The 15653-nt window shown below is 38.3% G+C and overlaps 1 protein-coding gene across 5 annotated transcripts in view; it reads right to left on the bottom strand.

Moving 5' to 3' along the window:
* LOC116244279 (NEDD4-binding protein 2-like 2) overlaps positions 1-15653 on the bottom strand; it is a 47864-nt gene that overhangs the window by 13685 nt on the left and 18526 nt on the right. For 4 of the 5 annotated variants that reach the window (XR_016462963.1, XM_090133386.1, XM_031615873.2 and 1 more), the window contains 3 exons: positions 13980-14068; positions 13537-13613; positions 10450-10593 (listed from right to left, as the gene is read on the bottom strand). Coding sequence is in view for 4 of the 5 variants with exons in the window: in XM_031615873.2 (XP_031471733.2) it covers positions 10450-10593; positions 13537-13613; positions 13980-14068 (310 nt within the window). In the remaining variant the exon portion in view is untranslated. Of the gene's footprint in view, positions 1-1853; positions 10594-13536; positions 13614-13979; positions 14069-15653 lie in introns of those variants that run through there. The other variant, XM_090133387.1, reaches the window with a different exon arrangement.

Raw genomic sequence — 15653 nt, 5'->3', positions numbered from 1 at the left:
TTTCTTCATGGAATGTGTTGAACAACACTAAGGAAATTCACCCTGAATGCACTGATTGATACATTTACATGCACATGCACACGCTGAGAGCATTTCTGCCCAGTATCAAGTATCTACTTCCTCAACAAGTGAAACAGCCACTCTCAACATCATTTAGGTGCCACAAACATCTCACCATACATCTCAAAATACTAACCAGAACATAAAACTATAGAGAATTATCACTCTTCTTATTCACAAAGGCTCAAATAATCAATTTCCACTTAAGCTCCCTCTGAGAAAATTCTATATTGATGCAGCTGCCAACACTGCCAACTGGAAATACAACAGGACAGATGTTCTCAAGTCTGATAACATTTCTAAGATAAGTTTTATTACTTGGATGATAACAGCTTAACCATGAAGACAGCCTGTTCAAAATGAATCCAGGCTAGACAACAAATACGCTGTTTTGAAAAGCTGTTTGAAGACACATGAACTGTAGTCAAACGTGTACTAGTTAAAGTTCAGTGCAATCTGCTGTGCAGCACTCCTTCATAATTTGCTATTGACATGAAGACATTTCTGTACGAGGCTTTTAGGAACACTTACTAAAACAGGATGGAAAAACCCCACTTTCCTTGACAATGAGCAATCTGCTTTGTGTAACATTTCTGAACAAACGATCACTAAATAGACATATCTGGACACAAAGCAATCAGTTCTGACTAAATCCTAAGCACTGTCAGCAAGCGGAGCACATTTCACTCATCACATCCTAAAGCTGGTAACCCAGGCTGGAAATCATCAGCTGAAGCAGAAACTACTTGAAGTATCACAGAATCACAGAATCACAGAATCACTAAGGTTGGAAAAGACCTATAAGATCATCCAGTCCAACCATCCACCTGTCACCAATGGTTCTCATTAAACCATATCCCTCAACACAACATCCAAACGTTCTTTGAACACCTCCAGGGTCGGTGACTCCACCACCTCCCTGGGCAGCCCATTCCAGTGCCTGACCACCCTTTCAGAGAAGTAGTATTTCCTAATATCCAGCCTGAATCTTCCCTGGCGAAGCTTGAAACCATTCCCTCTAGTCCTATCACCAGTTACACGAGAGAAGAGGCCAACCCCCAGCTCGCTACAACCTCCCTTCAGGTAGTTATAGAGAGCAATAAGGTCTCCCCTGAGCCTCCTCTTCTCCAGACTGAACAATCCCAGCTCCCTCAGCCGCTCCTCATAAGGCCTGTGCTCCAGACCCCTCACCAGCTTTGTTGCCCTTCTTTGAACACGCTCCAGGGCCTCAATGTCTTTCTTGCAGTGAGGGGCCCAGAACTGGACACAATACTCAAGGTGCGGCCTCACCAGAGCTGAGTACAGGGGAAAAATTACTTCCCTACTCCTGCTGGTCACACTGCTTCTGATACAAGCCAGAATGCCATTGGCCTTCTTGGCCACCCGGGCACACTGCTGGCTCATGTTTAGCCGAGCGTCAACCAACACCCCCAGGTCCATTTCCTCTACACAGTCTTCAAGCCATTCCACCCCAAGCCTGTAGCGTTGCTTGGGGTTGCTGTGGCCAAAGTGTAGGACCCGGCATTTGGTCTTATTAAACCTCATCCCATTGGCTTCAGCCCAGCTCTCCAGCCTGTCCAGATCTCTCTGTAGGGCCTCGCTACCCCCAGGCAGATCGACACTTCCAGCCAACTTGGTGTCATCTGCAAACTTACTGAGGGTGCACTCAATGCCCTCATCCAGGTCATCAATAAAAATATTGAAAGTAGATTTATTTATAAAAATATTGAAGTAGATAAATAAAACCCACTATTTTTTTTTTTACCATAGAGAAATACATATGGTGATGTATCACTGTCACACTTGAATACAAAGGTAACAACCACCAAAACCAGAATTTAGTCATAAGCAAACACAATAAAAAGGTGTTGAAGCCAAAACTAGATTTTTACAGAGTAAAGTGTTGGCTGTTCTTTGTCAGGGCATGATCACACCAAAACCAAATGTAAAATGGAGTCTGACGTAAGACAATGAAAATCAAGCTGATGAGAATCATGGGTAGGGGTGTAAGAATCATAGAATGGCCTGGGTTGAAAAGGACCACAATGATCACCTAGTTTCAACCCCCTGCTATGTGCAGGGTCGCCAACCAGCAGACCAGGCTGCCCAGAGCCACATCCAGCCTGGCCTTGAATGCCTCCAGGGATGGGGCATCCACAGCCTCCTTGGGCAACCTGTTCCAGTGCGTCACCACCCTCTGGGTGAAAAACTTCCTTCTAATATCTGACCTAAACCTCCCTGTCTCAGTTTAAAACCATTCCCGCTAATAATAAGGAAGCAACAGAGGTGCAATGAGAGCAGAACGGACCGCTTGGAGGTATGTAACAAGTGTTTTCTGCTAGAAACTTCCAGTGAAGGAAAACAGATTCTAGCTGTATTCAAGAGTTTCAATCAACAAAACTGTAGGTAATTAAATATCTATCAGTTTTGGAATCAGCATCAGTTTGAGCTGAGGCATAAAAGAAAGAGAATAAGGCATAGAATCATAAGGTTGGAAACAACCTACAAGATCATCTAGTCCAACCGTCCTCCCATCACCACTGCTACCACAAACACTAAACCATATCTCGCAGCTCCTCATCCAGGCACCTCTTGAACACTGCCAGGGACGGTCACTCCACCACCTCCCTGGGCAGCCATTCCAGTGCCTGACCACTCTCTGAGATCACAGGGCTCTGCACACAAGCTGATACTTCAGGGAAGAAAAGTGAAGGGGGAGAAGGCTCCAGAACTGTAAAGAAAACTGTAGTAACCGAACACACAGAGACAAGTCATGCCAAATCAGTGACAGTGAGACACAGTCTGGGAGGAAAAAAAAGAGGGGGGAAGTAAGATGAAAGGGGAAAAATAGTAACCATAACAGTATCAGCTAAAATCCAGCCGCTACCTCAGATGATGGCAATGCTACAATTCAATTAGGTGTAACTACAGACAGTGATGCTAACAACAGCTGTTGTAATCATTAGGTTTATTCCATGCATCTCCTAAGTGGTGCAAAACACTGTGAGCTATGCAGCATTCAATTATGTGCATTCTCAAGAAGATAATACATTTCTTTATTTATTTGTACAAATCTCAGTGTTTTGCCATCCTTGGACCCAATTATCAGTTACTATTACTGTGTACTACTATTTCTCCTGTGTAGTATTATCTAATTTCCCTCTCAAGCCTCTTTCACCCAAAGATCCAGGGATACACAAGGAGCACTGCCTTATATAAAACAACATGCTATAATTCCCAGAGTGCTAGGGATGAAAGATGCAGGAAACTATGTCCTCCAGTTCTGCAATGTTCTAAATGTCAGAAGTTTGTCCTTGGACAGAAACTGAAAATGACATAGGTATAAGCTAAGCTAATAACTAAATCACTCTTTTTCAACGTCTCCCTCTGTACTTGGCACTGGTGAGGCCGCACCTCGAGTACTGTGTTCAGTTTTGGGCTCTTCACTACAAGAAAGAAATTGAGGCCCTGGAACGTGTCCAGAGAAGGGCAATGAAACTGGTGAAGGGTCTGGAGCACAAGTCTTATGAGGAGCAGCTGAGGGAGCTGGGATTGTTTAGTCTGGAGAAGAGGCGGCTCAGGAGAGACCTCACTGCACTCTACAACTTCCTGAAGGGAGGCTGTGATGAGGAGGGGTTTGGCCTCTTCTCCCAGGAAACAAACAGGACCCGAGGAAACGGCTGCAAGTTGTACCAGAGGAGGTTTAGGTTGGACATGAGGAAGAACTTTTTCTCTCAGAAGTGGTCAGGCACTGGAATGGCTGCCCAGGGAGGTGGTGGAGTCGCCGTCCCTGGCAGTGTTCAAGAGGCGTCTGGAGCTGCAAGATATGGTTTAGTTTGTGGTAGCAATGGTGATGGGAGAACAGTTGGACTAGATGATCTTATAGGTCGTTTCCAACCTTGTGATTCTATGATAATTACCACCATTAGCTCTGCATTTTTGCAAGCAGAAAAAAACCCACACTGGTAAAAACCTGCACCAATGGACGTGACACACTGTCACTGCTGCCACTGCTGAGACGCAGCACCCACTGCCTTAATGTGCTTACATCCACTGTTTGGTCTCCATAGAGATGTCTATGTCTAAAGCAGCTTTCAGCAGGTGCCATTTTTTCTCATGGAGGAATTCAGTGCCACACCTTTGCTTCATCTGCAGTCCTACGTCAGACGCCATTCTGTCAGACTGCCCCCCTGCTGCCATCTGCCACACTACAACAAAATGTATCAATATTGGTGGGAAGGTTCATCCTCTGCCATACCACCACCAAGGCAACGATGCAGCTGGTGATTGAGAAACATTCTCTCATAGATATGAGCTAAACAGCTCTTTTGATAAGTCATTTATGCTAGAAATAGCCTCTGGAGATCACAGGGTCCATCATCTGCTCAAAGCAACACCAGCTTAGATCTAGTTGCTCAGTGCCTTACCCAGACAAGTTTGGAATGCTTCAAGAATGGAAATTACACAGCCTCTGTGGATCCTCTGCCACTGTCTGACCAACATCACGGGAGTTTGGTTTTTGTTTTTCTTTTTTTCTTTTTAATTTTCCCATAAGATCTAACCAGAATTTCCCATGCTGTAACTTCTACCTGTTGCTTCTCATCCAATAAGAGCCTGGCTCCATCCTCACAGCCTCCCATTAGGAAGTTGAAGCTCACACCAAGCCGTCTTAGCCCCAGCATCCTCTTCTTCAGGCTGAACAAACACCACTCCTCACAGGCTCTCCCTGTGCACCATGCTCTAGGTTCAAAGCACTCTGGATGTGTCACTCCTGTGTCACATCTTACTCATAGCAAGGATCTCAAAGCTGCACATCCTCAACATGAGCACCACAAAATCAACAGTCAGAAGACCAACTCATTAAATCTCTTTACAACTCGCTTCCCTACAGAACACTTACACCAAAGTCAGTTATCTACTCACAACAAAGCCTTTCCTCAACATCCAGGACAAAAAGAGACAGCATGCTGAACATAACTTCAGAATTTGTTATTAGAAACTGGAACTCAGTCCAGACTGCTGGAACCCAACAAAAATACAGAATGGAACCCAACACTCCAGCTGTGTTTCCTATATACACATATGTAGAATGCTATTTATAGTCCCATATACAACACCACATAGCCTTAAGCACAGTCCTGTAACTGGAAGTTTCATAAGTGAAAAAGTTTTGATATTTTCTCAGGTATACCTCACTGAACATTTGGAGTATGTATCAAACAGTTTAATCTACGGTCTGCAAATGAAGCTCAGATATGTATACCTGTCTGGCTTCAGATCCAATGTCTACACTTCAGTTTTCATGAATCTTGGAAAGCAATGTATTCATCACACAAGCAGAATAAAACTGTAAGGAAAAAAGCACAGTGGGGGAGAAGTAAGATAACCCAATCCACTCCAAAGCATGTCCATGAGCCATTGGAAAGTTCATGGTACAAGCAGTGTGTGGGAAAGAGGTTTGGTACAATATTAGGATGGGAGGTAACAGCTTTAAGTTGCTCCAGGGGAGGGTCAAGTTGGATATGAGGAATAATTTCTTCTTAGAATGACGAGGAGTTGGAACAGGCTGCCCAGCGAGGTGGTGGAGTCACCATCCCAGGAGATGCTCAAGAAAAGGGTAGATGTGACAAAGATGCAAAAAAATATTTAACACCACTGAAAAGACTGCAAGTAGGGCTGAGAAAGTTACTTCATAGTTACAGTACATCATGACTTAGCAGAACATGGCAGTTACAGCACTATGAAGCAGTAAGGTACACATTACAAGGTCAAGGATCGCCTACCTGTAAAAGAAAGGAGCATCTCTCAATGGGAAGATATCTCTATCATCTGAAAGGAAATGCAAAGACTCCTTCCAGATGCCATACTTCTCAATACTTTTATTATTCTTGATCAATCTGTCACAGCCTACCCAAAGCCAAGGACATCACTTCCTGCTTTTCTGTTACCACAAAAATAAAAATGTAAATGATCTGATCCTGATAAACTCTTATATAATGTACTGCTTTATCTTCTACACACCTTAAAGAACAGCTATTTATCCACATAGAATCACAGAACAGCTCAGGTTGGAAAAGACCTTAAAGATCATCGAGTCCAACCACAACCTAACCATCCTACCCTAACTCTAACAACCCTCTGCTAAATCATGTCCCTGAGCATCACATCCAAATGGCTTTTAAACACATCCAGGGATGGTGACTCAACCACCTCCCTGGGCAGCCTATTCCAGTGCTTAACAACCTGTTCTGTAAAGAAGTGTTTCCTGATATCCAACCTAAACCTACCCTGGCACAACTTGAGGCCATTTTCCCTCGTCCTGTCACCTGTCACTAGCGAGAAAAGACCAGCCCCACTCACGCTGTAAGCACCTTAAGCCCATATTTTTCTGTGAACTGAATATAAGCTGATTTACAGTTATTCAAGTCAGTTAGCTTACTCAGAGAAAAATATAAACCCTAAATTGATGTATCAGCAGATTCTCATCTAGGAAATAAAATAGAGCTTAAATCCAAGAAAGATTATGGTAATTCAGCAAAGCCATACAGCCCTTGCTTTTGTTTTGGAAGGATGAGAAGATAAAATAATGAAATAATGGTGAAAAAAATAATGAAAAATGTCAGTTAAGAAACACTGAGGAGAAGTATTCTCACATATCCGACCTATACAAAACATCTGAACACTTTTAAATTGAACATTTGATTTCAATTTTATGAACTGCATTTCAACACTATGTTGTGTCATTGCTTCTTACCAGGAGTTGCAATACAGGTCTCTTTTCTTTTGCATGGAAACCCCTCAATTCTCAACAGACATCTCACGATGTACCAGCAGAGAGGGAAAGAATTTCCTCCAACTAACTTGATTGCTGGAAAGAGGCAGGAGTTCAAATGACAGGTATCATATAGACAAATGCGAAATGATGAAAATATTTCTTTTTGCAGCTGATTGAAAATGAATTATATTGGTCAGCTCAAAAAAAAAAAAAAAGAACTGACACAGTCTAAATGACATCAGGAAAGAGAAAACAATCAAAGACAAATGAGTTAGACAGAGCCCGATCTTCTGTTATCTACTATAAAGCAATAACAAAAATCTACCAGCTCTGTAGAACGCTTCAGGAGACAAAACACAAAAGACAAAACCCTGGCTTTCATCTTTACAGGAAAAAACAACAACAAAAAGCTTAAAGTATCCAGCACAGCAAAACAGATTAGAATGAACCTACAGGGGCATGGCCACCAGAACAGAAAACAGAATTCTTAATAGGACACCATGTAACATCATATTAAAAAAAACCCAAAAACCTGCTGTTACATTAGGTCTGACGTTTATTATTATTATTTTTTAAGTGAAAAAGTAACATCAAATCATCTGTCAAAGCTTTCAGTACTTCAGGAAATCAAGATATAGCAGTTTAGATCAAGCAGTAAAACTAGAGCTTTTTTGCCCCTTTATTAACAACACATCAGCTACCTGCTAACAAAATATGCATGTTTCGCTGATTTAAATGTCATGATTAGGAAAATAGATCTTAAAACTACACCTAACTCTTCTGTTTGAATTTACTTACCAAACACTTCACTAGTGTGAAATATGCAGCAGATACTTAGAACTTGCATTTGCTACGCTAACATTTTACCTGCTATTTCTGTCACTATTTCATCAAATACTGTGAACTAGCAATTCAGAAATCAAAACCAAAAGAAAATAGCTACACACCTGTGATGTCTAACAAATCAAGAGATGTACTGCATAAACATTATGCTGGATAATAAAAATAATTAGATTTCAAGTCCAATGGAACTGAGTTCTAATTGAAAACAGTCCTTACATTTCTTGTATGCCCTTCTTGGCAAAATAAAACATTTTCCTCACTTGCAAGTGAGCAGGAATTCAACACCTGCAACACGTGTACTTCATATCCTCCTTTTATTTTTATTCCCATATTTATATCATAGTATAACACACCATTAGCGACAAGAAAGCAATTTCTGTCTCAGACACATGCATTTCTAGTTAGCAGCTTAAACCACAAACGTGATATCCTCACAAAACGTGAACATGCTGTAAAGCAACAATTGTGTTTTTACCTGTTATGTCGCTGTACTTACCTTGGAATACAGCATTACAGGTTAAGCAGTTTCCAGTAACTCTTTGATTCTGTGACAAGTTGCAAAGCATTCTGTTCTTGTTATGTGTCTTTTGCAAATAGCAAGCCTACGTTGATCAGCACACCTCTGCATGTCAGAACTACTCACCATTCACCAACAATTTATTAAAGCAATAAAACACAGAAATGCTCCATCCTTTTAAAGCACTAATAATTCATGTCGACTCAAACGCAAGCTTTCAGTTAGAGAAAACTTAAGTGTCAACTAAATACTGCTTTTAAAAAAAGCCCATTTCCTTTAAAAACTGAAGATGATTACCTTTTTTTACAGTATTTTTTTACTGATTACCTTTTGGTAATATCTTAGCACACTCTGTAAACAGTACATTACTCCATCCCTTTATTTTGTTTTTAGATCACGTGAGTAAATTAAATGATTCTCTCTCAAAAAAAAAATCCATCTCCTTCTAATCTGAAGTGTACTTTTATACTGAAATATAAAAACATGTAGATAATTAAAGCATTACTGATCATTGACAATGATTTCCATAATTCTCTTGAGACACAGAAAAAAGATGACCATGGAAATTAAAATATAGTAACACAATCGGTATAAATGTTGTATAACAAGGGAGAGCTTTTTTTTTTAAAAAAAAGTATACACAGTTGTTCAATATATTAAGAATCCATGCACTACTTGTATCATTTTTCAAATCATTAAAACAATTATTTAAATGTGAAACTGCACACTTCAACTCCTACTCCTCCTTTTAATCAAATCCCTTAGAAAAATATTATTCTTGACATAGGTTAAACTGTACAAATGTAGACTTGCACAGTAGTTGTGAAAAACGACAGAAAGACACTTCATTATATATCTGGATTTTCAGGTTTTGTTACTCAGATTTTAAAGATAAAGCACCTTTTAGGGCCCCTACAACATACTGCCTGTAAGTAAAAAATGAAAATCATGCTGGCTTCACAAATTTCAAAATTCTAATGACTATTACATTGTAATAATAACAAAATAGAAGAAAGAATTGTTTGAGCTAGGATCTCATACTCTTCACAAGCCTTCCTCTTCAAGATCTACTCATTCAGAGTTTTAGAAAATCAAACATAGTCAGACCTGAAGGGAAGTTGTTTCAGCCAACACATTAGTAACAGCGCTCGTCTGATAAAATCTTAAGAATAAAAAACTTGCACTGAATTACTAAAACAACACTGAAGACAAATATATTTTATTAATACAGTAAGCAGTTAGAAAGCAAGCAAAGTGAAAGCTTATGAATTCATCAGTTTTTAAGCAAAAAAAAAAAAAGGTAATAAATTAGTCTATCTCCATGCTGGTTCTTTTGTGTTATGTGCTGAACAGATCACGTTGTCTGTGCCAAAGTAAGAACACAATATGGTTTTACAGAGGTATACCCATTATTTGCATTGAATGGATGCATCCCAAATGATGAGGTCTGACAGCCTAATGAATTAAGTGCCTGGTTTTTAGATGAAAGAAATGGACTAAGAAAGACTTGATGAATTTTGCCTGCAGTGATAAAATTTAGGTTTTTTAGACACAAAAAGGTCAATGGTGTGCAGACATCACCACATTCTATAATCTGCAGAGAATGAACGAATAAATTAAAAAAACTGAGGTCACAGAGTTTAAGGCTGTTGAATTCTGTTGCTTCAGCTGAGGAGAGCTTCTGAGATGAAACCACAAAATACATGCCTTCTTTTTGCCAGTAGTTTTTGTCAATATCTACCAGTTAAAACAAAAGCACAACCTGGGACATCATGGTTTTTAAAAAAACAACGTCTCAAAGATAATGAAAATTATTAAAATTGATTAATACATAAATAATCTCTTCTTTAGGGACTTAGTTTTCAAAGATATCTAACAGGACCTTCTTTAAAGAAAACCTTCTATACAGTTATTTGTTGTATGAAAACATCTCATCTTAGTTTTATGAAGAAAGACTACGCTACACCTCGTATCAAATATTTTACTGAAATCAAACTTATTACAACTGTAATAAATATAGCTTTTAAAAACATTTAATGTACAATTTTATTTACATGAAAGTCCACTAAAGGAACAACCTCCAGAAGGAAATGGTCTTGAACCAGGCCTATTTAAACCAGAAAATCCACTGGTTTATTGGAGGTGGTGACGTTTTTTAGAAGGGGAAGTAGCAGATTTTTATCACTGACTGCAACTGTATTATTGGCTACTGGAAATACTGAAAGAATTCCATGAGTCTGTATTGCCTCCCCACCTATGTCTTCGCTGCAGAGGTGGCCTCTGTGTGTGTTTGTGAGGAGGTAACTCTGAATTCATGACAATAGGTATGGATATTTGATATTCGTATCGTTCCAACATCTGAGCAATCTTCTCACGAGTGACCCCATGTTTATTCCTCCTACAAAAATAAAAATTTAAATGAATTGCCTGGTATGGTTATGTTTACAGTCTATAAGAAAAAAAAAAAAATCTTACATTTTTTCTCCTTGCTTCTCATTTCTAAAAGAACCAGATGTATTTTCCCGTATTTCTTAACAGTAATCTTTATATAATTAAAAAACATAACTAAGTCAAGTGATCACATAAATTTTAATTTAAAATGTTATAACATTTTAAATTTAAAGTTTTTTTTTTTTTTAAACACTGTATTCTCATTCTCTCAGTATTCAATTTGCATTAATACTGACTTTATTTTTAATAATTCACCACTGAATGCATGAAGTACCAGAAAACAATACAACCATTCTTCTTTATAAAGAAATCTGATGTTATTCATCAGGACAGCATATCTAAACAGCCTTAGAAACAATTTTTTTCCTATTTATTTTTAAGATTCTATATAGTATACCAGCTAATGAGTAGAGAGATGAATGCCTTATAGACTATTATTTAGGAAAGTTGCTTATTATTTAGGAAAGAATATTACTTAGCATAAAAAATGGAACTATATGATTTCAAGACAAAATATTTTCTCATCAGTAAAACTAAGGGAAATGAAGAGAAAATTGTTTTTCAAAACAAGAACTGCATGCTCATGATACTTCTATTTTTATTGATACTTGTTTCAAATTTAGAAATAGACAAAAACAGGACAGATAAGGCAGATAAGGGAAAGTGTCAAAGCAGCCAGAAGAGACATCCTGTTCTTGCAGCAATGAACAGCCACTGCTTCCAGTGAGAATTTGGCCTAATAAGAACCTGACATTAGAAACTACATTGTAATGCTTTTATTTCCTCAGCACCTATGGAATAACAACTCAAAATTCACATTAATAGAATTTCAGCCTCCCCTAAAAACACAACAATGAGGCTAATGCACAAACTGAGTGTGAGAGAATGACCAGCACTGCAACAGAACTGACTCTAGAAAAAGATCAAGACAGCACATCCTCCTTTGGTATGTTTTCCCTAATCTTTTAGGCAGCCTGGCTACACTGAAGGAACATAAAGGCATCTCATCCTTCAGCAACACATGTACCAGCAAAATCTTCTAGCAGACAGTTACACTTTGAAAGCTTATCTGTTGACAATAGCCAAGTTTCATCACTATCAAAGGCTTCTACATTAGAAGAATTTTGCCATGAAGAGCATGCCAATATATTGATAAAATAATACTACATAGACATTACTACCCCCAAAAAAATAAAAAATCAGCACAAGTTCAATGAAGTCAATGCCAAACTGCAGTTCCATGATCACGTTGAAGGAAAAATGAATATATTTCATTTGTTTGCATTTCACTTCTCTTTATATATTCAATAGGTAAACTTTAACATCTATCCTCAAATACTGCTTTGACAGGATACCTGTTATTTCCCAGAGGTCTGAATCAAACATACACCTCTGTGTTCTGCCTCCTACTCAGAAATCATAAAAGTTTTCTGAAAAAGGGTAATGTTTTTATCCAATGATGAGTAAGCTCTTAAAACATCTATCTTCTACCAGTGTGCCACTTGTTTGCTCTGGCTAGCAGTTTTCAGAATTACCTAAAAATTACATCTGGAAGTAGGAAATCCTTTGCATAAGGGGTCTAAATACTACGTAACATGTCTTAAGCACTACTACAAGACATACATATGTGAAGTCAAGACGTTTCCACAAGCTATGTGAAGAATACTAAACTAAAAGCAAAAATCACACACAAGTGAGTCTAAAGACAATATGTACCTCACCAACATGAGGAAGAAAAGACACTGGATGTACATTTATCACGTTTCTGACATCAGGCATTCACCTAGTGTCAACTTAGTTCTTTTCCTTTCAGTAAGGCTTTGCTCTGATTTCTTAAACACTAGGCTGTGGCAGAAACAACTTAATAAAGGTATCTAGAAATACACAAGACTCCTAAAATATCAGCATATGCTAGTACTGAACAAATGTTATTAACAATCTCAATCAGACAGGGCCACCAAAAAAAAAAAAGAGGGGAGGGAGAAGGGAGAGAACGATATATTCAAAATACTTTGGCTAGGTAAAGTACAAGCCAGCTTGGTTTTATTCCAAACAGCAGAAACAAAGAATGTAAACAGTGACCCTGTTTAAGAGGGAATTAGAATGCACAACTCCAGACAATTAATAGGTTCTCTGAATTTATGACTAGGATAGTATTTACTCAAGTACTGCACGAAAGTCGAGCTCAAAATTTGTAAGGGGAAATCCCCAAACTACAATAACTTCTCTATTTCTTAAACACACTAATAGGGAAAACAACAACATAAACCTGCAAAATAAAATACCACATCAACATTTTTCCTAAACTCCCAAAAAACAAAGTTTGCTGACCATGCACATCTATTCAAATACATAAAGCAACTGGATTGATGCTCTGAAGATTGAAATGGTTTCACAAAATCCTGTGATAGAATAACCTAAAACACAAACTTTCTATTTAATCTATACTGATTAGTTATGCACTACTGTTCCCTGAGGAAGAGACATTTAAAGAAAGAAAACATAAGGCACTTCTATTGATGCACTCTTAATGAAACAATTTTTTTTTTTTTTTTTACATTCTAACTATTTATTGTCTGTTTTGTAGCAACAAGTTTCCCAGGATAACTTAAGTTTTTCATTACAGCAGAAGCACTTTCTACAATAGTTAATTACTTCCTAATTTGCTTCCAAGAAAATTTTAATATTGACTTCTAGGATCAACAAGAAAAGATTTTGATATCCACAAGTCTAATGTGTTTCAAAATGCATATTTTAAACAAATAGTTAAATTAGATTTTCAGTATAAGATACTGGATAAAATATACACTTCCTATACGTATTTACATGGGCAAGTTTCTTTATATTTTTTGATACATAAATACAATGATTCATCTAATACAAAGCTTACTTTTCCAGTTCTTCAGGATCAAATTTCCACCAAGTATCTGGCTCACGGAACTCCACTCTGTATCCCTTTTCTAGAGCCTGTAGCAAGCAAAGAAAAATGTTTCATATGAGTAGCATTATTAAATAAAATATGAACAGTAATAACTACAACAAGAAGTTCATGGACCACTACAATAAACAAATGTAGTTAAATATACATTGGTAGTATGCTGAATTTCACTTGCCCCAAACCTGTCTTTCACTCCAGGCTAAGCAGATTAGATCACATCTGTCCTAAAACTGCTGTGGACTATCACCATACCATTTACTCATTGTATTAACAAGCAGATTTCCTACAGAAACCCAAGAACAGAAGATGTTCTGCACATAGCAGACCAGCTCATTGCTCATGAAGGTAAACTCACAGAGCTGTACCAGACGGTATAATTTCACAATAAAACCTACCACTTCCACATATGGTTTCATCTCCCAGGCTTGAGTATTAGTGTTGTCTATTATAACTGGAGATTTTCCCTGCTCCATTGCCTGTTTGGCTGCAACAAAAGAAACTGCATGTAAATAAGCAATTATATAATTCAAATAAAATGGTGCATGCAAGAAAGTTTTTGCATTAATCTGGTCTGACTGAAACACACAGTTCTATGAAAAATAGAGATGGAAATGTAAAGTAGTACGAGCAAATAGGTAAGAGAATGTGGTGAATTGATACAAAGGGTTAAATGGGAATTGTTGAAACAATACTACAGAGCTGCTCCAAGTATGTGCCCTGTCGAGAAAGAGTCTCCTGGCATGAAACCATATTCAGGTTCCAACTTCGCCAGCAGCACGTGGTGCATTCATAACTGGGACCTGTGGCTAGGTATTGTACTTATTCAACAAAATGTTATGAAATACATAATATTCATACAAAGACATCCAAAATATTAGTGAGATCCATTAAAAAACCTGTAAAGATTTAACTTGGCAAACAGCTAAATACTACATAGCCTTTCACTCGCTCTTCCCAGTCTCAGTGGGACAGAGGAGAGAAATAAAAAAAAACAAAAACCAACAGAACTCAGAGGTTGAGGTAAAAACTGTTTACTAAAACAAAGAAAGAAATAATAGTACTGATAATAATACATACATGCATATATTTACAAAACAAATGATGTGCAACACAGTTGCTCACTCCCACAACCAATGCCCAGTCAGTCCCTCAGCAGTGCCTGCTTCCCCAGCCAGCTCCTCTCAGTGTCATGGTTTCATCACACAATGCCATATGGGATGGAAGATCCCTTTGGCTGGTTTAGGTCAGCTATTCTGGCTCTCTCCGCTCCTACCTCCTTCTACCCCTCAGCCCCCTCACTGGCAGGACAGTATGAGAAGCTGAAAAATGGAAACACTCCTGCCACCATACAGCATTGCTCAGCAGTAACTTGAACATCAGTGTGTAGCCAGCACAGTTTTTCTCCTGAAGCCAAAACACAGCACCATACCATCCACTATGAGGAAAATCAACTCTGTTCTAGTTGCAACCAAGCCAAAATCTAACTCTGATCTTGAGATCAGGCACTCATTCCTCTAAATCCCTCATCCCCCACTCCAGAATGCAGTCAGTCCGGAAAGCATTTTGAGAGGACTCCTAACTCTCGTTACCAGGATTTGTTCCTGAAGAAAAAAAGGCATGCTTAAAAAGGGGGTTGAACAACATATCTAAAAAGCATGATTAAGTCAACCAGCTTCTGCATAATGGTATACAGGAGACTTATCCAAGCAATTGAAAAACTCAAGTACTATAATTACATCTGCTTGACATCTACACCAACATCAGCGAAACTAGGATAGCAATTAAGCTATTCTTAACAGAAGTGCAGAAAGAAATCCTACAGAAGAGTACCTAGAGAGGGTACTGAAGTACCTCATTTGTTTCAGAAATGTCCTACCTTAATTTTCATTGTTTTAATTTCCTTCACTTACTAAATTTGAAAAGGTCTCTCTCACCTTTTATAGAAAGGTACACTACATTTATATCTTTAGAAAAGGACTACTTTGTGAATTAGGCTCTTTTTGCAGCCTAAAACTAAGCCAGATAGAGAAGCAGATCTCTAACGTGTGACTCTATAGTGGATTCATGCA

Source organism: Phasianus colchicus, chromosome 1 (genome assembly GCF_987193195.1).
Source record: "Phasianus colchicus chromosome 1, bPhaCol1.hap1.1, whole genome shotgun sequence".
Classification (NCBI taxonomy): domain Eukaryota; kingdom Metazoa; phylum Chordata; class Aves; order Galliformes; family Phasianidae; genus Phasianus; species Phasianus colchicus.
Note: the sequence above shows the minus strand (reverse complement) of the source record. Positions and strands in the feature narration are given on the sequence as shown.